The sequence below is a fragment of the Lichenostomus cassidix genome, chromosome Z, assembly GCF_008360975.1.
Source record: "Lichenostomus cassidix isolate B80296 chromosome Z, HeHo_3.0, whole genome shotgun sequence".
NCBI lineage: Eukaryota > Metazoa > Chordata > Aves > Passeriformes > Meliphagidae > Lichenostomus > Lichenostomus cassidix.
In genome coordinates, this window is record NC_139511.1 from 42,082,015 (window position 1) to 42,105,125 (window position 23,111).

Here is a 23,111-nt window from a genome sequence, read left to right on the forward strand (position 1 = left end):
TTTCACGGGACAAAAGAGGGTCAGGCTTTTTAAAGTTTACTTAGTGGGTGAAATGTAGAAGATCCTATCTAAGCTGTGATAGGTGGAAACAGTTGAGGAGCTTTAAAACCGTTTACAATATATGTGCTTGTATATTTGCAGAGGCCAAGAATGATTTACTATACCTGGAGCTTTTCCTCTGTGCAAAAAATGACTAACAACTGGACTACTCTGTGCAGCATCTGACAGAACAGCTTGTTGAACCAGTTCCATGAAGCACTCATGGTGTTACAGCTCAGCTGCACCAATTTCCCTACTGAGAAACAAAACCTGAGGTCCTCAAGCAGGGGTTTGTCTAAGACCAAATAAGAACTTTAGATAAAAATACAGAGACTTAGGAGATCTAGGGATTTAACAGAAACTCCACTCAGCCTTAAAGCTTTGTTGAGTGCCCTGCTTGAATTAAGTTTCCTGCAGCCAGATTTTTCAATAATCTACTCCCAGGAACTTAGAAATAGCTGAGGATCATACTTAGTTGCTTAGATTGAGAGGAGCTCATACTAAAGCTTTCTCTGACAGCCCCAAGACACTGCAATATCTGACAGAAAGAGGCATTAGAAAAATAATAGGTACAAAGTAAATGGGGAGATATCAGCAAATGTTCTCCTCCCAGTTAAATAAACATGGAGTGGAGATGAGAGCTAAAATGGTCAGTGAACTACAAATGCAAACTTCTATTAATATTTGTCATTATAAATATTTATAAAATAAATTTTTCACCAAAAACCCCTTTTTTGAAGTATGTTCCCATTTTGGCAAATAATTTCATATGCAGCCTTCCATGTAATTTTAATTTCTTTCTTTTCTGTCTTTCCCTTTTAAATATTAAAGCAAAGTTTAAAATATTAAATCAGATATAATAAGTTTAATTTCAGCATGAAAACTTCCAAGTACTTCAGCCAAAAACTAATATAAATACATAATACTAAAGCATACTTTTATAAAAGGCATCAAGTGTGCTTTTTATCAGATAAAAATGAGTTGTTCAAATTAAAAATAAAGGTCAGAAATACTGAATTTAAATCTGCGAATAACCCAGAGTCCTGAATAGTCATTAAATATTACTGTAATGGATGTGATTCAGGTTATTTGGTTTGCAAAGTTTCTTTATACATTTACACTGACTGGCAACAATGTGGGGTTCTTTGTTCTATTTTTTTAATTGTCACAGATTCATAGTTCTGCTTGCTGAGAAGATTGCAAATCCAGAAGTCCAAGCTTCTGTCATTTTCTAGATACTAAAAACACTTGTTTCCAAGTATGAAGAAATAATTTCTAGATGACACATGTAGGTTTTAAAATGCATCCAATCAGAAATAAGATGATAATATAAATAAAATCCAGCAGTTTGAAGAACAGACTATAGTCACAGTAAATGATCTGAGTTTGGAAGAATTTCCACTTAGAAAGTAAATTGACATTAAATAAATTGTGTGTTAGTAAGGAGATATGTCTTGTGCATATAATTTGTTTAATTTTTTTTTTTTTTATTATTTTACTGAAAAATGTAAACTGGGAGGTTTGATTGAAAAATGGCATTTCTAATCACCACTGGATAGAAAAATTAAATCCTGCTAATCATTCTTGTAGGTCTGAAAATATCTACTTAGTGATAATACTTCTCATACACATAAGCCAATGCCTTCGAGAATTATGCACTTATATGGAAGTTTAGGTTTGACACTTTCCAGGCTGGGATTTAGAGCATGGAAAGAAGATAGTGTTATTTTGTAGAAAGTAAGATGAACAACATTGGTGCTGGTGTATACAAAATGCAGCATGAGCTGATAAGAAACAGGGATGGAAGTAGCTTGTCTGAATGCCAGCCAAAAAATGGGGGATGACATTAGCTGGTACTTCAGCCAAGAGACGAAAGTGAGTTATATATATATAAAGAGAGTTGCAGGTGGTGTTTACAAGCTTTGTCTTATTAATGGGATCTACAATTTACAAATTTTATCTTAGGCTTAATGGAAACCTTGCTGAAAGAGTTAGTAATGTGCAGCTTCAGTGTCAGTCTCATCTTGTTCCCCTTTTTTTTTCTGACTCAGAAAGCAGTGCAATGGAAGGAAACATCATATCAGGGAAAACAAAAATGTTTTCAGACACAAGAAGGAGTTTGATAATTGACATGGAAGGCATAGAGACAGTACACATTCCAATAACCAACTTTCAGAGTGATTTTCACACGGGAAGAGAAAGCAAAAGAAGCAGAGTGGCAGAAGGACTGAAAAAGAGAGCGGGCATATGAGGTGGCATGGCAGCCTGGTACAAAAGCTGGAGAGAGCCTGGCAACTAAGAATGCAGCCAGAAGAAAGAACAAGGAGTGTGCTAGCTTGGAAAAAAAAAAAAAAAAAGAAAAAGAAAGAAAGAAAGAAAGAAAGAAAGAAAAAACCAAGAAAAAAAAATCTGACTAACAGTTTGGAAATATTTTTGTTTATTTGGCATAATGTTTAGTATAACAACCTAGATAGTCACAAAACCATGTTTTCATTGCATTCAGACTAATTTTCTAAAGGAAAACAAATTATTCCCTCTCCCCCTCCCATGACTATATTCTAAAAATGGCTGGAAACATGCTTGAAGTCAATGTGAATAATAATAAGAAAAAAAGCAGATGCAATTCAACCCTAAATCATCTTCAGATTCTCTCATTCTTTCTTTTACTATTTACACATGTGGCTTCAGACCCATAATCTTTCCAGTTTCTGATCAACAACAGGCAATGCAAGTGGCAAACATACTGGAGTGGATTTATTCTTTTCAGTACTGCTCAGAAGCTTTATAGACAGCACTATCAGTCTTTCCTACAGTCTTTATTATGCAAAATTATTCAGCACCTCTGGAATAATTAATATAGGTCACTGGAAAAACAGGCGTGCCACTCTTTCCCCTTGCCTCTCTTTATCTCATTTTTTTCCCCCTCTGTAATTTAATTTCAGGATGAATTAAAACCAGCTGTAGCAAAATCTTGCAAATGATAGTGCCTATAAAATGTGTTCATTGCCAGACTCCAAGAACTATTCTTCCAATTCTCCAGTTTCACATTTCAAATAATTTACTTTTAGTATATGTGACTATGCATCCTGTCCTGCAAGAGGACAGTCATGAAAAAAACATGTAATTTAACAGAAAGACAGCTTGCAAAAACCAAAAAGACTGGCTATTTTATGAATATCATTCCTCAAGCTATGCATAAGATAATGGTAATGAAAGCTGTATTTCAGGACACATGGCTTTTCACAAGAATCAAAAGGAATTTTCCATGATGTGTGATAGTTTGCTTCATTTGCAGGAGTTGAATGGGGGGATTTGATCTTATTTGCCTTCAAAGCAAAGACCGTCATGTAGCAGATGAAAACATAGGTCTCATGAGCCTGGAATTTCCATCCCCATGATTTTCAGTGTCTTTGTGGATGAAATCTTTCAAGGCAAAATCTGAGTTAACAAAAATACACACAATATTGTGGACCTTTTCTAGTGCAGAATTCCACAATAAGCTTTGGGCTTAATTAGTTGTTTTCAAGATCCAATTTTTCTGTATGCATCCTTGGATTGTGGAGACAAATGAGTAGACTTCATTAAAGACAAAATACATGATTTAATTTTTTTTTACTATTCTGAAAGACACAAAGAGTCTTTCAGTGTTACAGAAGCACTATTCAGTAACAAAATCAATTTTAGAACAGACATGCAAGTCTGGGGCTCCCAAACTGCTTTAGATTTACACCACACAAACCATTCTTTACGCTTCCCCCAAAAATAGTTTGCAATCATAAATGCAGTCCTAGGTCTTCATATTTCAGTTGAAAAACTGCCACTGATTTCAGCATAGTAAAGCTGAAAGCTTGAAAGCTTCACTTTGGATTATCTGGTATGAAATAATTGGGTTCTGCAGCTGTATGCCTCACTGCCAGGTTGGAAATTCTGGAGCCAGTATTGCCAAATACCAGATATGTAAAGGAATTGCCTGACAAAACTACGCAAAGTTTTATTTTGAAGGAAAACTGTTCAGGTGCACATTTGCAAAGCAGAACCTAAGCTAAAAATAACATCTAAAGAAATATTCGTTATCTTGGAATATTAAACTCAGTGATTCCAAAATAAAAGTTGCAACCCAGCTAAAGCCCCAGCATCTCATCAGGGTGATCCAGGAACAGCTAATGGCAGCAGAGCAGGATGCGACTCTGTCTCACTGGTCTTAACACACACAAGGGCAGGTCAGACACAGCAAGGAACTGTCACAATGTGCACACAATACGCAACCAAAACAAAACAAATGGGTTTAATTGCAGTCCAATTAGCCTTTTAGAGTATCTTTTTCTAGGCTTTTTTGTTTCCCTTTTGTGTTGTATAGCAGAGCTATGGCCTGCGACTTAACTAGCCCAAATCACCCTTCCCATTCCTTACACAGATGTGGTGTAGCCTAAATTCCTCAGATGAAAACTGGACTGCTAATCTGTCAGCAAATCTATTTATTAACTACTCCAGTTGCTGTTAGCTAGGGAAGGTGAAGGCTAGACTGATGAGATATTTCAGGAACCCAAATGATACAATCAAAACAAATTTCAGAGGAATCACAGAATTACAGAATATTCTGAGTTGGAAGAGGTTCTCAAGGACTACCAAAGCACAACTCCTGAAGAACTGAGAGAAATCTTACTGTATAGGAGATTACAGCTCAGAAGCAGTTTCTTTCATTATGAACTGTGGTCTATGAGCTAACATATTCCTTTTTTTTAACTTAAACTTTTAAACTTTTTAAACAAAGCGTGTATTGAAAGGCTCCTGAATATGTCCCTATCAGGCATGAGAAAGCTTGGCCCAGTGTACGTTTGATTTCATTTTCCATCTTTACTGGTAAAACTGACATTTCTCCATGTAACTTGAGAGCCTTTACTATTCTTGGCACCCAATAAAACTTTCCATATGAAGGATTCTATTTCAATTTTCACCAGTGAAAACACTTTCACTTTGTTGAGACACAAGTTGAAGTTTCTTACTTTATTGTATTGAAAACTATATTTGCCACATATAAAAAGCCCAGCAAGAGCCTTTGGAAATGCCAAAACACTGGTAAAGGCTATGCAAAACTGCTTTTTCAAGACACGCAACAGCATTGAAATGCTGTGAGGGCACAAGTGAACAGAAACATACAGGATCATAAAATCACATATTGTCTACTAACTTGCCTTCAATTCTGAACAGCTTAATCCTCCAGCTTGACAGACTACCCCTTGTGAACCAGTTGGTTATCAAAGTACTGGGAACACAAGATGTCTTGATTCTGCCAGGGAGGTTGTAAAGAGCAACTCTGAAGTTTCATTGACTCTCTATTTGTGGCGGCTGTGACTGAAATCCCTCCCAGACAGTTTTACTATCAGGCTACACCGTAACCACTCCACTTTTCAAAAACTGGCAGAGGTTTGCCTGTGGTCCTGTGTTATGAAAGTAGTTTAGATAGCTACAATATTCTCACTATCATTCTACCAAATTATTTGCTGCAATATGGATGTGATTAACATATGTGGTATTTGTATCATATTGAAGCTATACTTCACTTACCACATTGCTGCACGTCCTGTACCGGATGTTTCGCCCTTCACAGGTCCTGTGTCCAAAAATTAAAAACAAACCCAAAAGCATTAATAGCTGAATGTAAAAAGCCAACACATAATGTTTACTGTGTCATTACTTTCCCATATGTAGCTCTAATCACATACACCCCACCAACTTTATTCCCCAAAGTAAGGGGTTATCTGTCTCTACTGAGGTATGAATTCTACAACTCCTTAGTTTCCAACCTTAGCTTTAAAAATTACTTTCTAGAAGGTAGCATCAGCTTATAAATGAGATTGGAAGTGAGAATACAGAGGTTAGCTGGAAAAGAACATCTGAATCACATTAATAATCTCTGGTGTCTCATTCACAATGGTTTCACAAGGGCTCTGTATCTACCTGGTAGATACAGCTCTGTATCTACCTGGGCACACATTCTAGAACTGACACACTCTGAGCAGGCAGACTTTGCCCTTTGGGGAACAACTGGGCACTGGGATGAAGGAACTACGCCTTGCAGCAGCATCAAATCATAGAATAGTTTGGGTTGGAAGGGACCATCTACTTCCAACCCCCCTATCATTGTCAGGGACATCTTCCACTAGACCCGGTTGCTCAGAGCCCCAGTCAACCTGGCCTTGTACACTTCTGGGGATGGGGCATCCAAAGCTTCTCCTGACAACTTGTTTCAATGCCTGACCACTCTCACAGTAAAAAAAAATTCTTCCTAATATTTAACATCAACCTACTCCCTTTCAGTTTAGATCTACCCTCTTTCAGGCTAGCATGACATGGCTTTTTCCCAATTTGATACGAGGGGAGAAGGCGAGCAGAAAGCTTCCCTCAATTCACTGGCGCAGAACAGCATTCAAAGAACAGCTGGGCCCAGCAAGGTCAAGGAGAGCACATACCCTGACATGTGTTCTCCATGGCTCTCCTGCTTTTCTCCCAGAGCAGACCCACACCAGTCCTGATGCTGGCAGGGCTCCCACAAGAAAAGTCAACAGCCAGATACCTTTTGAGCACTCAGCAGCGTGTACTCTAAGTATTTGACCTTAGGTGAAGTTTCATGTATTTTATGAGTTCAGACAGTACACTCTGAAAAGGTTCTCAGTACAAATCAAAATACAGGGTTTGGCTTTTAAAACGTATCCTTCAAAAGAATAGAATTCCTAACATTTTTAATTTCTTAATTTCACAAATCATCATTCCCCTCGCCCCACCCCGCCTTTCCTTTTTTTGGCCAGGACTTAGCAATTCCTCCAGGAATAAATGCCTGCCAAGCCTGTTTTTTTAAATCCAAACCATTTTGAACTATCCAAGGGAGAGGACAGCAGCATCTGCATTGGTTTTTTTCCTTTTTTAAATTTTTTTTATTTTTAAAGCAAACTTTTCCCATACTGAGTTAACTCTGAAATAAATGGAAGAAGTTTCCTTTAAATTGTTGAAGGCATCCTCTCTGTCTTCATTATCCATAAGACTTAATTGTGAAATTCCTCCAGTAGTCATTTACCTACCACAGTTGTCTAAATGATCTCAAGAGGAGAAAAACAAGTAAATAAACCTCAATACATTTTCAGAACAATTCTAAGTGGAAAGATAACACATTCTGTGTGTAGCATTTAGCATATAAAAATGTTATTGAAAGCATAATAGAAATATCACTAATCACTATCGCTATCGCTAATTAAATGATTTTTTTAGTATTATAGGCTTCATTCCAGTCAATTTTGATCATTACAAGCATGCATAAAAGTAAAAAATGTGCACAGAGTATCTAGCAGTAGAAAAAAATTGGGTTTGGCAGTACAATAATAAAAATTATATTTTTAATAGACTATGAACAAAAAAACCCAACTGCAAAACCCAACAACAAAACACCCAAGCAATAAACCCTCCCCAGCACCCCTATTCCAGTTATTACTAAGTAATACAGACAAACTTGGAAGAACAGTGTAGACATCTGCTTATACTCCATTTAATAAAGGTACTTTGCTAATGATAGATAGCAAATAATAAAGTATATTACGCAGCATGCAGGCAGTCCTAGTGCAGGCCTTATTTACCATGCTGAATAGCTTTCTCATCAAGCTTGATACGTGCCCCATGTGTCTCTCAGAAATGCCACACAATCCATTAGACATTGCTTTGCTTCACACAGATCTGCTATTAATACAATTTCAATGACTATAATTGATTAATCTTAGAACTGCTGAACTGCCAGGAAAATTTAAGCTTCCTATCAGCTGCCTCTCAGTTTCTTCTTCTTTTCATGGTTTCTTCATATTATATGCTTTGAAATGAAGAAAAAACCCCTTACTTTTCACATATTCTCTGCATTGGGGAAAAGAAGAGGTTCTTTCATCAGACATATGACAAAAAAACCTATTATATTTCTTCCTTCCATTTTGCCTCCTTTGGTAATGGCCAGGGATATTCACATAAAATGTGCAATACTGGATGCAGCTAGTGCATTTATGATTCACGAACACTAGGAAACACTCTTGGAAAATTCCCCTTGTTTTCTTGGCAAGACCATGCTTTGGAATTTGGTTGTTTAAGCTCATTAGTTTTCCAGTTAGCACCCATCAACCAAAAGCAGGTGAAGAGCTTTCAGCCTTAGATTATGTATTTTCACAATAGGTTTGTATAGTTGTTTTGTGTTTCAGATCTACTCTACTTCAGGACAGTATTCCAGATTCTCTTAAGCACAAGCATCTACTTTTGGATTCAATCCCATGGGATTTGCATGCATATCTCAGCATGGATGCTTTGCAGAATTCCACAGCACTGAACCTTTAGCATGCAAGGGAGGACCACGGCAGACTAGTGACCCCATGTTGTGAGATACAGTCATCATTTATACTCTGATCTCTGCAGGGCATAAATGACAACTCCTATCAACAAGGGGTTCACACAGCTAGCAGTAAAACACAGAAGTCAACCAAAATGCCAAGTTCATCTTGAAGAGCACAGAAAGAGTTGGAGAAGTAAGCAGTACTTCTAGCCTTCTCTATTACCTACACTGTGGGGATTTTTCAGCGGAAAAAGGTAGCTGAGGGTTTGGCTTGACAGGGAATTACAATCATGTGAATATGAAAGAAAAGCAAACTGTTGGGAATCATGTTTCATTCCTTAAAATTAGTCACTTGTTTCCAGTAAAGTTTCTGAAAGAAGTTAACAACTTTTAATATATTAAAATATTCACTTCTCTTAATGTAAACAACCCTAACCCCTGGTATTTATTTCTCCAGGCTTCAGTTTGTAAAGGGACTTAGTTCAAGTCCCCTCCTCAAAGATCTCAAGTAGATGTGTATTTGTGCTCATCTAGTTAGAAGCCTTGCAAAAATGCATGCCAGAAAGAAAAGCAACCCCCTGCCAAAGTTGCCTTTATCTGTAATTACCAAAGACTATGAAAGATGTTTGCGAAGGAGGAGCTCATCAACTCCTGCCACTCTCAGCAGTCATCAGAGTTTGAAATACTTTCCTTAAGGGACAAGTCTCCACAAAACCAAGAAACTATGAGCCATTTATTTTTATTTTTGTGCATGTGAATTTTGATGCAACTGTTCACTACAGGGTTTTGGAAGTTGATGTAATGTTGAATAATCTCCACTCCTTTTTTTTTTCACACCCCTTGACAGCCACTTTTCTGGGACAGATTCTGGTTTCTGCACTGTACTTTTGAGGAAAGCATGCTGTGGGTCTGTCTTTTCCCATGAGATCTTAGGCAGGCTGTGGCATGAGGCCAGGCTACACACACAGGGATAACACTGTCTTGCATCTCTGTTTCTTCGCTGTGTTGCTCTCACCTCTTTCCCAAATGTGGCACAGTGTTATGACCCCCTGTCATCATCCTCAATACAATTTCTGTGTTTGTCCTTCTCTGAGGAAAAGTGAGTCTGTCTTACTCCTCCAGCATACCTCTTTTTCTGTAAAGGAAATGAGAAGCAAGGTCCTGAAGACCAAATTTCTATGAACAAGAACAATGCATCAGGATTGCTCTGACTTTAAGGAGTTCGCTTTTTGAAGCTATATCTAGTTGGGTCTGCTAAACTCATGTCTAAATCATGCAATTGACAGTGAGTTGCAAAGACTTTTGAAGATTTTTCCGCTTCCTTTTGTTTGCAAGCGCCTTGTCTGCCACCGTGGGTGATGTATCAGGGTCCGGGAGGGTGGCACAGGCCGGCTTCCCCCGCGGACCAGGGTCCCTGGTTCGAGTAATTCCACCGGATTTGGGGCGAGCGGCCCCCGAGGTTCTGCAGCATGGCGTGAGTCTCCAAACCATGTCAATTCAAGCAGGAATATAGTGATACGAAGGAAGAACTGGACTCCCTCTCTGTTCTGCTAGAGAGGTTTATTTGGAGTAACAGGGAAAAGGGGGTTGCAGGGGAGGAGAAGGGGGAAGGGAGACAGGGCAAGTAGCAGATGCTACCAGCCCAGAGATGGAAAGACCTCGAGCTGATCTGGACATCGCCCTATAAAGGGAAAGGAAGGGGAAGGACTGTCTCCCCCAGAGCCAGTCCCGGGGAGTCTGAAGGGAAGACAGGCATAGGGAACCCACCAATAGATTTCGGGGTACAGCAGAGCATATTTCAAAATGAACCAATGGTATACAAAGCAGAGGAACAAAGGAGCACATGGAGATCTGAATATTGCATTACTACACGTGGGTTGTTGAGATACACTGGTATGTTTTGCTATGCATCTGCAAAAATCTGTCATTCTCTACATTTAGAAGATTGTCTCCTACAAGCTCCTGCATGTTGTTGAAAAGTGAAATACCAGAAGAGTTACATTAACAGTTAACTTTGAGACAAGAAAAGTGGGCATGGATGCACAAGCCAAATTTCCCTGGCAAATTTAGTTACAGATTATATGAATATTCTTTCTTCAGCAGTTGAAACAACAAACAAGCAGGAGGCAAAATACGAACTTCAGTCACTACATGCAAAAAACCAGCAAGGCAAATAAAAACATGCGTACTGATCTGGGATCACGAAAGGCCAACTTTTTCCATAAATAATGTTTTACCAACCTTGGTATTAGGCAACCAATAATTCTGATGTAAAATATGTTATTATAGTTAGCATCAATGGCCCCATGTGCACCTCATGAGGCTCAACACGGCCGAGTGCAAGAACTGCACAGCAGCAATCTCCAGTATAAGTACAGACTGTGTGATGAATTGACCAAGAGCAGAGAAGGGCTTGGGGATACTAGTGGATGAAAAATTAAATATGCTGACAATGTGTACTTGCAGTCCAGAAAGCCAATTTTATCCTGGGCTGCATAAAGGGAAACATGGCCAGCAGGTCAAGGGAGAAGACTCTCTCCATCTTCTATGCTCTCATGAGACCCTACCTGGAGTGCTGTGTTCAGGTCTGGGTCCCCAGCAAGGGGACCTTGCTGTTAGAACCCGAGCTGTTAAGAGTAGATCCAGGTCACAAAAATAGTTAGCAGGCTGAAATACCTCTCCTATGAAGAAAGACTGGGAATTGTGAGGGCTGCAAATGGGTTCACAAAGGAAAAGTCCTGTTTAATTAACTTAATTTCCTTATATAACAAGGCCAGCCATCTAATTGACAAGAAGACGTATTTTTATTAGAATTTAGCAAAGCTTTTGATACAGTTTGCACAGTATCCTTCTGGTATATTTTTACTTCCAAGTTTTTCTTTGCTTCATTCCCAAGTCACTGATTGTTTTCTAAGTGACAGTTGGCATTAAATAACACGCCCTAAACTCAGAATATGACTGGCTAGTCCACTTTAACAAAGATCCAATTTAAGAAAAAAGAAAGAATAGAGAGAAAAAATTGTCAGACTGCTTTTCAGAATACTGTTTATTTTCAGCATTTAGTCTTACATATTTGTTCATCATCACAGTACCTTTTATATTCTTTAGAATATTTTAAGAAGTGTTTTTAACTTTAGATTTGCACATATAACACGTATTGGAGATATACAGAAAGCAATTACAGTTGCAAATGTTTTTCACTATCCAAGAAAGGCAGAAAAACAAAATTTTTTTTAAAAATGCTTTTCAGCAAAACAAGGATGAGAGTTCTCTTCACAGCCCAAGTGGAAAGAAATATAATACTAAAACTCACCTGTCCTGTCCTGTATCCCAAATATACCATACAAAACATATTGCAGGCCCAAAAGTGCTAACACCCCAAATCTGAACACACCAGAAATTGGAGCAGGATCCAGGTTTTGCAGCTGGTCTTTATAAAACAAATGTGCTGAACAGGATCACCAGTTCTCCATTCTTTGAGGAAGTTTGAAGCTACATCTAAATCATGTGTGTTAGCCCACCTCCACTGAAATGCATGCTTTCTCATGTACAATCCAGTGCTTGGGTCTTTAGAGAATCACATCTTAACTTTCTTATAGGAATTAAGGTTTTCAAAGACTCTACATCACGCAAAGGCCTGACTGATTTAATTATTTTTAATTTAAGTCCCATAACAGATGTATTGAAAGACTTATGAATAGCCAAGAGCCCTTCCAGTGAACCTGGACGTATGAACAGGATGAGTGAGGACTTCACAGACATTTTTGCTTGATAGGCTACTTCTCAACAGAGAGATGGATTTATGGAGACCATATCCATCACTCACCCGTAGGTATAATGCCAACTACTGTTCACGCTACCACACATCAGTTTTTCAACCAAAACCACAATACATAACATCTCTGTGTCACATCTAGAAAGGTCTAGTATGGGAAAACAATACTAGGAAAGCATTTTCTGTATTTTTAGATACTTCAGTGAGGCACTGAAGTCAATAATTAGGACAGCCAGCACTGCCCAGAAAATGGTTTCAAAATTCTCATAATTACAGATTTCACTAATTGCAGAGGAAATGGGATAATAACTTCCTTTTTGAAATGCTGCTAGGCGGCACAGCCTTAACTAGAAGCACCTACAAACTATAGAAACTAAAAATTTCTTCCAACTATTTGGAAGCATACACAGTATATCATGGAGGATGTCCTCTACAGTGTAAACCATCTGGAAGTAACAAATGAAGCAGAAAAAACCCCAGAAATTCAGGTATCCTGAAGATCTTTGAAGGAAGCAATATATTGCACTAGTATACATATACAGTTTTAAACAAGGTAATGAGAAACATCTTCCTAAATAATTTCATAGTGCAGGTCACCTAAGAATTTATGACGTTGACTGTACTCTCCATGAATCATGGGGTAGGCTTCAACAGAATGCCATTTACTTTTGGAGATGTATTCAACAACTTTGATACAGCATTTGTGCACAAATATTTTGGTCTTTATTCCACAGACCTTAAACTAGAAAAGGGCTTATTCTCAAAGTCATGAATCCCCACACTATTTAAATTGATAATTTTGACCAATACAGGACCATTTCATACAGTGGCCTAATCTGGCTTATTTAGTAGTGCCAGGATAGAGCAGGTTGCATTTATAGCATTACACAATAATTACAGTGATAAATGTTAGCTTCTATCTGATAAAAAAACAACCCCATCCTACATAACTGCTCCATCATAATTTTCACTCAGAAAGTTTAAAGGACATTTTATCAGTGTCAGATGTGAAAAATTTCAGAATCTCTGGCAATCAAAGCCCCTGAGACAAATGGGTCCATGACTGCAGCCTGAAAATAAGGGTCACAGCCACATGCTGGGTCTACATTCTAAATTCAGTAGTGAAGCAGCAATAGCAGCTAATATTTTGGTATCAAAGTTGTATAATGATGAAACTTGAAACTGTTTTTTCACATATATAATATTTGATGTATCCTGTTTTCAATGCTAGTCAGAAATGTTGCAAGTTTCTTATTCTCTTGTTTAACTTTGAACTAACATGAACAACATGCATCAATTCCATAATTGTCTGACAGACAGAAACCATTTGATGCTTGATTTGCGAATCAGTTTGTACGATCAAAATTAGAAAGTATTACCCTGTAATGAAAAAAAAATCCAATTTATTTTAGGCCCTATCTGTCTTATGAAAAATGCACATATCATAGAATTGACCCGATTTTCACTAATTTACCTACTTTACTAAACCTAACCTTCAAAGGTATGTCTTGGTTGCTGTTTTATCAACCAAGTCAAGCAACAATAAAGCTGAGAGTCATTTATGTAGATCTACAGTTTTCACTCTGCCGAGTTCAATGGCAGTGGGCCAAACACATAAACTAGTGAATCACTTCAGCTAATTTAGCAGGCCAGGCTAGTGGAAAGGCTATTTCATATTTGTGGTTCACTTGCATCACCAAAAGGCCATCATCAGTTGAAGGAAGGAAGGGAGGTATTTGAAAAGGAGAAAGAAAATATGTTCCAGTAAGTGACACAGACACTGAACAGTGTATGAACAATGCTGGGATTAAGTCTCTCATGTTCGGTTTTTTTTTGTCTTTTCTTTTTTTTTCTTTTTTCTTTTTTTAATGTCAGGAAAATATTAATGTAGACTTTCTTCTGCCACTAAACATAAACCCCTCACTTAATGGTGGAAAACCTCCACTCTGTTCAGAAGTTTACACATTATTTCCCAGAGGTGAGAGTGCTAATGTCAAATTTTGGCCGTTTAACTCAGATCCAGTATCCTTGCAACTCTATAACTAGCTCAGCACTCTGCTATACACTCAAACTATTGTCTGCTTCATGTTTTTTTTCATAAACAGAAGCAACAGTAACATGAAAGTTTTCTAAGATGTTTAAAAAATAGACTGCTTACTACTATGAGCAAAAATAATTCACAAATCTCTAGGACATGCTTATCTTCTACCTGCAGCCTGACTTTAAAAGAAAGTGAAGGTAAATTTGGAAGATTATAGGAAAAAGAATCACAATTATCTTCTTGCCAAGCTAAGAAACAGGAAAATGTTATTGCTATTACTGTAGTACTTGTCAATATGTAAAGTACAATTCCAGAAAACATGGAATATTTTTAGACCAGGATGGGTGAACAAATGAGTAAGAGAATTTATAATTTCTTTTACAATTTCTTTTACAATTTGAAAATGTATCTCAGTACATGAAATAAATGCACATGAATTTCAGGTATCTAATTTAGACATTTATAATTACTCAGTTTGAGTCTGCTTGAATCAGTATGGGCACTTATTAACACCCATATAGAAGGTATTTGAGTTATTATCAATCACTATGCTAGATGACAAATGCCAGCCATGCTGTGCAATCAACAGTCTGCAACAAATAATAGCTGGATTCTGAGCAAGAGGGCAAAGACCACATTGCAGTGCCTCTCTACCTGCTCTGCCTGTGTATCTCCATAATCTCTGTAGCCAAAGTAGCCAATAGCTATTAAAACTTGGCTCCCTACAGGAGCTGAGCAGTTGGTAGTTTGGTCCTCAGGAAAAATAGGAGTGGTCTGTGGCTCTCCTCTATACAAGTTTTGATGAGTACTGCTATATGGCAGTTCATAAAAAAAAAGGAAAACTGAAGGACAAAACACTCTCAAATGTTAAAATGATAAATATAGTTATCCCTTCACCTAATATGTAATTAGTCTGGGAGGTTCACTTTCAAGTGGGTTGTGGCAAAAACCAGTAACATTTAAATGGGAGTCTGTTCTTTTGTGTAAACTACAGTATCAAAAGCTATAAAGGGTTAATGCAAATAAAGAGCATGAAAAGTGTCATCCTTTGAGTTTTAGCATTCTAATTAGCAAAACTTTATTTTCCTGGGGCTTATTCTGCCCCTGGAGTGACCCAGTGCTTGCTGTCAGCATGAGATACCAGGACATACAATTGACTTGGGCTGACAACCTCTGTCTGCTTGTGTGACTGGCATATGTATTTATATCACCATCATAATGTCCTTAGCATAATCAGAACCAGTTGTTCTTATGAAATGTACTGTTAAACAGTCCCTACCCTGATTTTTTTGCCATTTAAAACAATAGAATACAGAATTTTTCACTAACGCTTTCTATTCTTTCATCACAGCTGTGAAGGCCTAACACAAAACATGTTCCCAAAACAAACAACACAAGCACTAACATAACTTTGGCAAACAAAAGCTGGAAAGAAAGCTGGTTTTCTTTATTTAGCTATATATATTAATGGTGTTTAGGAATGGGCAATTACTCTTTGCAATTCTTCAAAGCCAATGCACTGAGCTTTCTCTATTCATGTGTTGCTCTGAAGGTCACCTCATACAGAACTAAAAGATACAAGATACTGTGACCATTCCTTCCAGGATGAGAAATATTTAGGATTAATTTGTTCCAAAACATCTAAATGTGTTGCCAGTTTTCATTTGACAGAAGAATCTAGTATGTTCCTTCATGCTGCAGTGAAATCACACACAACAAATACATGAGATAGTCTGTGCTGACCAAGAAATTGTCCTTCAGAGATGAACATTTTGGTCTTGCCTTGGCAGCTTTGAAATACTCATGTACAGGCTCATTTGAAAACCTTGGATGAGTTTCTTTACCCTGCTCCCTTTCTGACTTAGCAGCTTAAAATTCTTGCTTAGCAGAAAAGTTAATAATTTAAACCATTTCCTTAATTAAGAATTGCACACAGACCAGGAAAAAGGAAAAACTATCACGGATTTGACTGAGTGCTCATTCCAGGACAAAGTTACTATTTATGATTTATTGCTTCTGGCTACCAAAAGCCATGCACCTAATTAACCCCCTTCCTCCAACCTTTGAAACTGGAGGTTTCCATGTGTGAATAGGTCACAGTTTGTGGCTGGTTTCTTAAGGCAGGAAGCTTCCCTTGTATCCTGATGGGACAGTAGTAAGGTAGGGTAGAAAAACCAATTTTGTGTAATTTATGAGGTTATTCCCTGTTCGGCTGGTGAAGCTTCAGGGTCAGCCTGAATAGCACAAGAATCAAAGAGAGTCCAGAAGAAATGATTTATACTCAGATATTACAGAAGTCTATGATGACTACTACTACTACTACTACTTGGGACTCCAGGATTTGCCCTCTAGAACCTACTGAGACAGTTCTCATGAGGGAGCAGAGAAAGCCCTTACTGCTCAGATTCTTCAGACCTCTTGATAAGCCTGGGTTCATGTTTACATTAAAGCAACATACTGAAGGTCACTTATTCTTTTAAGTATGGAAAATTATATACTGTGATTAAAATTAAGTTCTCATCTCTGAAATTTCAGATCTCGAGGTTAATGCAGAATCACAACTGGCTATGAAACTAACAAGATATTAGAATCTGGCCCCACATTTATAACCAATATTTTTTTTTAATCCATGGGAATGGATAAGCAAAGCATGGTTTTTCCACTTATTTCAATAGATGCCTTTGCCTATATTTTCTTCCAGCAGACTTTTGCACACATTCAGTTCAATAAATGGGGCTACAAAGAGACTAAAGTGTTCAGAGATAAAGCTAAAATGCACAATATCCTATTCTGATGTTGTGGTCCAATGACTTATGCTGTTTCTGGTCTTCACTAAACAACATTACATATTAAAATGTCAGACAAAGGAAATTATTTGGACTGTATGGCCACTGTTTGTTATATTAACATCAGTTTTATAAGCACATGAATAAAAATATGAAAGAAAAATATGCAGGATGGAAAACTGTATTAGATTTTTTATACTACAATATATAAGGTATCAGAGATGGCAATAAGCCATAAAGTTTGGGTCTGGAGTTTCCCTTCATATCCGTCATCAGAAATCTGTTAATATTTATCACACATACCATGTTTAGTGCAGGTAAATTTTTTCTAAAGTAGATAGAAATAATATTTGCTAGAAATATTTTGCAAGTAAAACTTACATACACTATAGAGTGGAAAAGATGTTAAATTACTTGTTCATTTTCCATTGCAAGCTAGTAACTGTGTAGGAATAAAATCTCAGATGCCTGACCGGGTACCCAGAATTCACCTTTGTACCAGACCATTTTATTTCTGCTTGTTGTGGGGGGCTTTGCCAGTATTGAAGACTTTCTACCTGAAATTTAATTTGTAAGATATCCTTTGCAGAATTGCTACAATTTCTTATATAGCTGAGGATGCCACACTTGATCAAAGTGATGCTTTTATAGTCAGTGTGGCTTAGACGGTGGGGTACTAAATGTAGTGAATTATCTGTATTCTCGTACAAGTGCATGACAACTCTTACTGCTTAAATGGTGAAAGTGCAGGGAAGTTTCAATTTCAGGAGCTGGCAGCCATGCAAGCTGTCGAGACCACTTTTTTGTCTCCATGGGTTCTTGCTATATTTTAAAGGGTGTTGCCTTATCAAGCATGTTGGGTGCTTGCTTGAATTAAAAAAAACACCACCGTAAGTTTTTGACTCTGAGACAGAAATTTCAATGAAGGTCAAGATTTCCATTCGTTACTTCTTATGGTCTGACACATACGAGTATGTTGAATTTTTCCATCAGTAGGGTAAAAATCATGCAGGCACTCACTTGCTGCTCAGGCAGCGTCTCAGTGAATATGAAGCCCCTCCTCCACAAGTGCGCGAACATTCGCTCCATGAGCCCCAGGCATCCCACAGGGAATCTCGGTCTTCCTCTGAGCGAGCTGTTCTGGAGCTCTGAGGAGAGGGAGAAGGAAAAAAATCAGGAAAAAACATTTCAGTGTCCAAAGTACTGTTGTTAGTTTAACCTTTCTTTTTATTGGATATCACTGTGGTTACTGAAAACACTGAATAAATTTAATAAATCTGTTCCTCTCTGGCATACCTACTGGTTGGCAACCAGTTCCTTTGTAGTGAGTGGTGCATGAATTCACTTTCACCTTTTGTCTCTGTTTGAGGCTAGTGAAGACTGCTGTAAGAGAGCATTTTGAACAAGAGTGAGACAAAGGATTTTTTCTGGTTACGAATTGGAGTACTATAGACATTAGAAATTGTTCTCTTAAGTTTTGCTGCTATGTTAGAAACTATGAAAAGGCATATTGAAAGGTGCCTTCCAAAATGCTCCTAAGGCAAAACTGAAACACAACATAGTGAATCAATGTGCTAAAAAGGAATTCAATATAATCACTTTCATGCACTCACCATAAGGAACTGGAACTATCATTGCTTCTCTGTCTAAAGGTCTATGAAACTTGCTGGACAAAGTTTCCCTAACTGTTTCATCCCTACTATTTGCTAGCTTAGAAAGGAAAATGCACATTCCCTGAAGAGCAGGAGTTACCAGTGTCAGGCACAGACCCAGACAGTCTTATTGTTAATGCTAGTGGCTGTGCACAAGCAACTTCACAGAGAGGGAGCACTGAAGGACTGAGAAACGCTCAACTCTTCCAGGATTAAGTCACAAACATACAGCAGTACCTGCATCAAATAAAAACAGTCATACCTGTATGCAGCATTTCATTTTCATTCATGCAGATGCACCTCAGAAACATAGATTTGTATGGACACAAATTATTTAAGCATCTAGATAGATATTGTCCCTGGTGGGCAAGGTGGTTTTGCTGGAAAAAACTGACTAACCTTGCAAAGGTGCACCAAAAATGCCTGTGTCTGATGGAGACAGGCGGTGTTCTCATTCAAAGCTTGACTTGTACTGTGGGCCAGCACCTGGTGAATTGCCTTTTTAACTGCACTTGAAATAAATTAGAAGGCAAAACAACTATAGGAAGAAGACTTTAAAGGTACACCTTAAACAAAGAAAAATCACCAAGCACCACTGCTGGCCTATTTTACAGAAATAAGCTTTAGCTTTCATAGCATCATAGAAAATACTGAGCTGGAAGAACCCATCAGGATCATCAAGTCCAACTCCTGGACCTGCACAGGACACCCCAAGAGTGACACCATGTGCCTGAGAGCGTTGTCCAAATGTCTCTTGAACTCTGTCAGGCTGGTGCTGTGACCACTTACCCTGGGGAGCTGTTCCAGTGCCCAACCACCCTCTGGGTGAAGAAACTTTTCCCAATATCCAACCTAAACCTCCCCTGACAAAGCTTTTTGCCATTTCCTTGAATCCTGTCACTGGTCACAAGAGTGAAGAGATCAGTGCCTGCCCCTCCTCTTCACCTTGTGAGGAAGTTGTAGACCACAGAGAGGTCTCCCCTCAGTCTCCTCCAGGCTGAACAGACCAAGTGACCTCAGGTGCTCCTCACGTGGCTTCCCCTCCAGACGCTTCACAATCTTTGTTGCCCCCTTTTGGAACTCTCTATTAGTTTACTGTCTTTCTCTTACTGTGGCATCCAAAACAGCACACAGGACACTAGCTGAAGCCAGCCCAGTGCAGAGCAGAGCAGGACAATCCCCTCCCTTCCCTGTCTGATGATGCTGTGCTATCAATCAGGACATCGTGGTTGATGGCAACACTAAGGGATTATTTGAGACACAGAGATAACTCAACACTGAAATAGTTTTACCTTCAGTGAAGCGGTGCAGAAGTCTAGTAATGAAATATATTAAATATACCAGCATTGAATGTTTTTATTCATAAGTAAAAAAGAAAATTAATTTAGTCTGTGAGAGATAATACGGGGTCTGTCTAATGAGTGTGTAACAAATATTTGACACTCTCATTTTATTTAACCATTATTAAAATTTTTAAAAAATCAACACAATAATTGCAAGGGTAAATGTAAAAATTAAATATTCATAAGTGATCAAATTCAGACTATGACTAGATGTGACCCGCCCAGAATTACATTTGAGATAGGAGAAGACATGACAATTTACTGAGGTAATTTCACCTGAGTGCTTTTTGAAGAGTAATTTTTATAAAATGAAAATGAGTATTGTGGCTAGCACAGGTCTTTCCCATGAGAACCTCTTCTGTGTTTTATAAACAAAGATAAAGTTTGGACGTTATTAAAAATAGTGTCTCGAGATTTGGACAGTTCAGGCCTGGCCAATCAGGCCTGGGGGAGGGTTTCTGACTGACCAATCTGGGTGACCTCTGAAAAGTCTATATAAGCTGAAATCAAAATAATAAAGCTCTTTTTCTTGTCACACTGAGAACCCGGGTCCTTTTCTCTGCTAGCGGCTCAACAGCGACAGAGTTTTTGCAATTTTAATTTCTTAAAAAGAAAATACACGCCTGTACTTCTGGTTTATAGGAAAACAAATCTCTTCAAACTGCAGATGGGTGTATGACCTGATCATTCACCCTGGTTGAAAGCCCAAGTACATAATTCAAAAGGGTTGCAAGGTAAAGTAATGTGAACCAAGTACTCTCACACCATCACAAATTAAAAGCATCAGCACAACTAGACATTCTAAGGGTCCAAGTTTTTCTGACACAAATCGTAATCCCACCCACAGGAGATCTGTGAGCCTATTACTTGCATTCCAAAATTTGTTACAAGACCCACATATTCCCAAAAAACATGTGATTTCAAGCAGGAACAGGCTCCAAGTTTTCTTTTAACAAGTAAAATAAACAATTAAATTCAACTCCATCCATGTTTAATGTTAAAGAAAGGAGAGTGTTTTTCCTTCCCGTGAGCTACATGGTTAAGATCGAGCTTGAAATTCTAGCAGTACCCGAAAAGTCATTTTAAACCAGAAGGCAACTGTCCATTACAGATCGATTCCAGCTTCCAAGGATACATATACAAGTCGTAGCAAAGAATTCATTGTTTACCACAGATTTTTCTAAAGTAGCTTACACTGGTAATTAATAATTTCTGCCCATTTTCAACAAAATGAACTAAACTTAAGATCTTACATTAAAGTAACAGTTGAAAGTCCTGCAGTGCAAGTACTCTTACAGTACTTCTTTAAAGCCCTGTCATGTGGAGAAAAGGAACAAAAAATGGAAAAAAAATGTAGAGGGGGGTATATGCCCTTAAAGCTGGAAAACACAAAGCTCACATCACTTACAGTATTCTTTAAATAACACTTCCATCATAGAAAGAGTCTTTTACCTCTGCCAGAGGTACTCCAGACTGGTGGTTATCAAAATGCCAGTGTATGTCAAGAAGCAAAATGCTGTCATCAAGGCTCATTCTGCCCTGTTGCTGGTACTTTCATACCCATTCTGTCCATTTTAGGCGGATCTTAATTAATTATTATCTTAATATGCACATCTTAATCTGGCAGTGATCCTGCATCTACCACCCCACACCTCAGCTCCAGTGGAATGGACAGGAGGACTCCGAAAGAGTTGTCTAATGAGAAAGAAGAAGAACACTTTCTACCATTGGACTAGAAAGCAAAAAGTATCATGTGTAAAAGAAAAACAAATCACTGTCAGTAGATAGTGTACTCAGGTGCAGAATTAAAAAAAAAAAAGCTTTAAACTACAAGTCAAACAAAGGACTTCTCATAATACAAACAAAAGTAATCTGACATAATCAAATAACACTATTAGAGTTAGGTATCCAATCTGATTCTTAAAAAAAATCCAGCTTCAGTGTTCAATATTAATTTCTGAATTTACTAAAGAGTTTTCAGGCATTCATGCTATTTTCAGCGGTGTTTCCTACCCTTTCCCCTTACACACAGTACACAGAAATCATTTAGACTATCTGGAATACAAGTGCCACACATCCTTAAATCACAACAGCTACCTGGACATCCAGGAGCCACATCCTTCAAAAGAATCAGGTTTCTTCTAAAAGCATGTGTGTGCATGTGTGTGCATGTGTGTGCATGTGTGTGCATGTGTGTGGGTGCACAGAGGGAGAAAAATGAAGAGCAGCATGACCTCTTTTCATGTCCTGATGCCTATAAAAGAAGTTCAGCCTTAAGCAAATAAATCTTAATCGCATACTGGAATTGAATTTAAAAATTTTATTTGGAATGGTGCTACCCCTACAGAATCCAGCTATTTGTCAGTGTCACATGGAACAGTGTGCATAAATGCAGATCATGTTGTTTAATTTCTCGTCTGGTTCTGAGGCATCCAGTCTTCCTCTTCATTTAGCAAAATGCTGCTGAAGTCCTTTTTTCAAGCACCCAGTGTGCTCCCTAGATTAAGCAGCAATACGGATAGTGAAAAATGCCATTAAACTCTTGTTGGACTAAGGCATTGATACAGAATTTAGTACAGTTATTTCCCAGATAATATAAACCACTGAGTTTGGTTAAGAAATTTATATCATCTGGTTCTTATCATATCCTTACTGTTTCAGGGCATGATGAAGTGTCAGTGACAATAAGCAAGGCTCCTCTGAGGCCACTGCCTAAACTTGTGTTTAGCTACTGTAAAAATTAGTTAGGGGCAGAAACTCAGTATTGTTTCCTATATAATGGTCTTTCTGACTTTTCAGGTAAATTTAAGTGTATTCCTATATGAATTCCTGCCAAACCACACAATCTCCTTCTTTGAGTAATCTTGATCACCCTTTGGTGTTTGTCACTGAGGTTAAATATATGCTTCACACAGTATTGAAATGCTGTCTGCAGCGAACCAGGAAGAAACTGCTCTAAGCACTTCCCTAGGTGTGTAACAGCAGGAGACAAGGCCAATGACCTCAACGCTTCATAAATATCATGTATTTCAAAGCTTCAATCAATGTATGGTTTGTAAGATTTCCTTTGCACAATGTTATGTATCTTTGTTGCATTCCATTCAAGTTAGCAGCTGGAT

At 38.0% G+C, this 23,111-nt stretch overlaps 1 protein-coding gene across 1 annotated transcript in view; it reads right to left on the reverse strand.

Moving 5' to 3' along the window:
• Positions 1–23,111, reverse strand: part of ADAMTSL1 (ADAMTS like 1) — a 176,455-nt gene that overhangs the window by 143,009 nt on the left and 10,335 nt on the right. Inside the window, exons 2-3 of the mRNA XM_085041985.1 lie at positions 18,018–18,145; positions 5,605–5,650 (exon numbers count right to left, since the gene is read on the reverse strand). Coding sequence (XP_084898111.1) covers positions 5,605–5,650; positions 18,018–18,145 — 174 coding nt within the window. The remainder of the gene's footprint in view (positions 1–5,604; positions 5,651–18,017; positions 18,146–23,111) is intronic.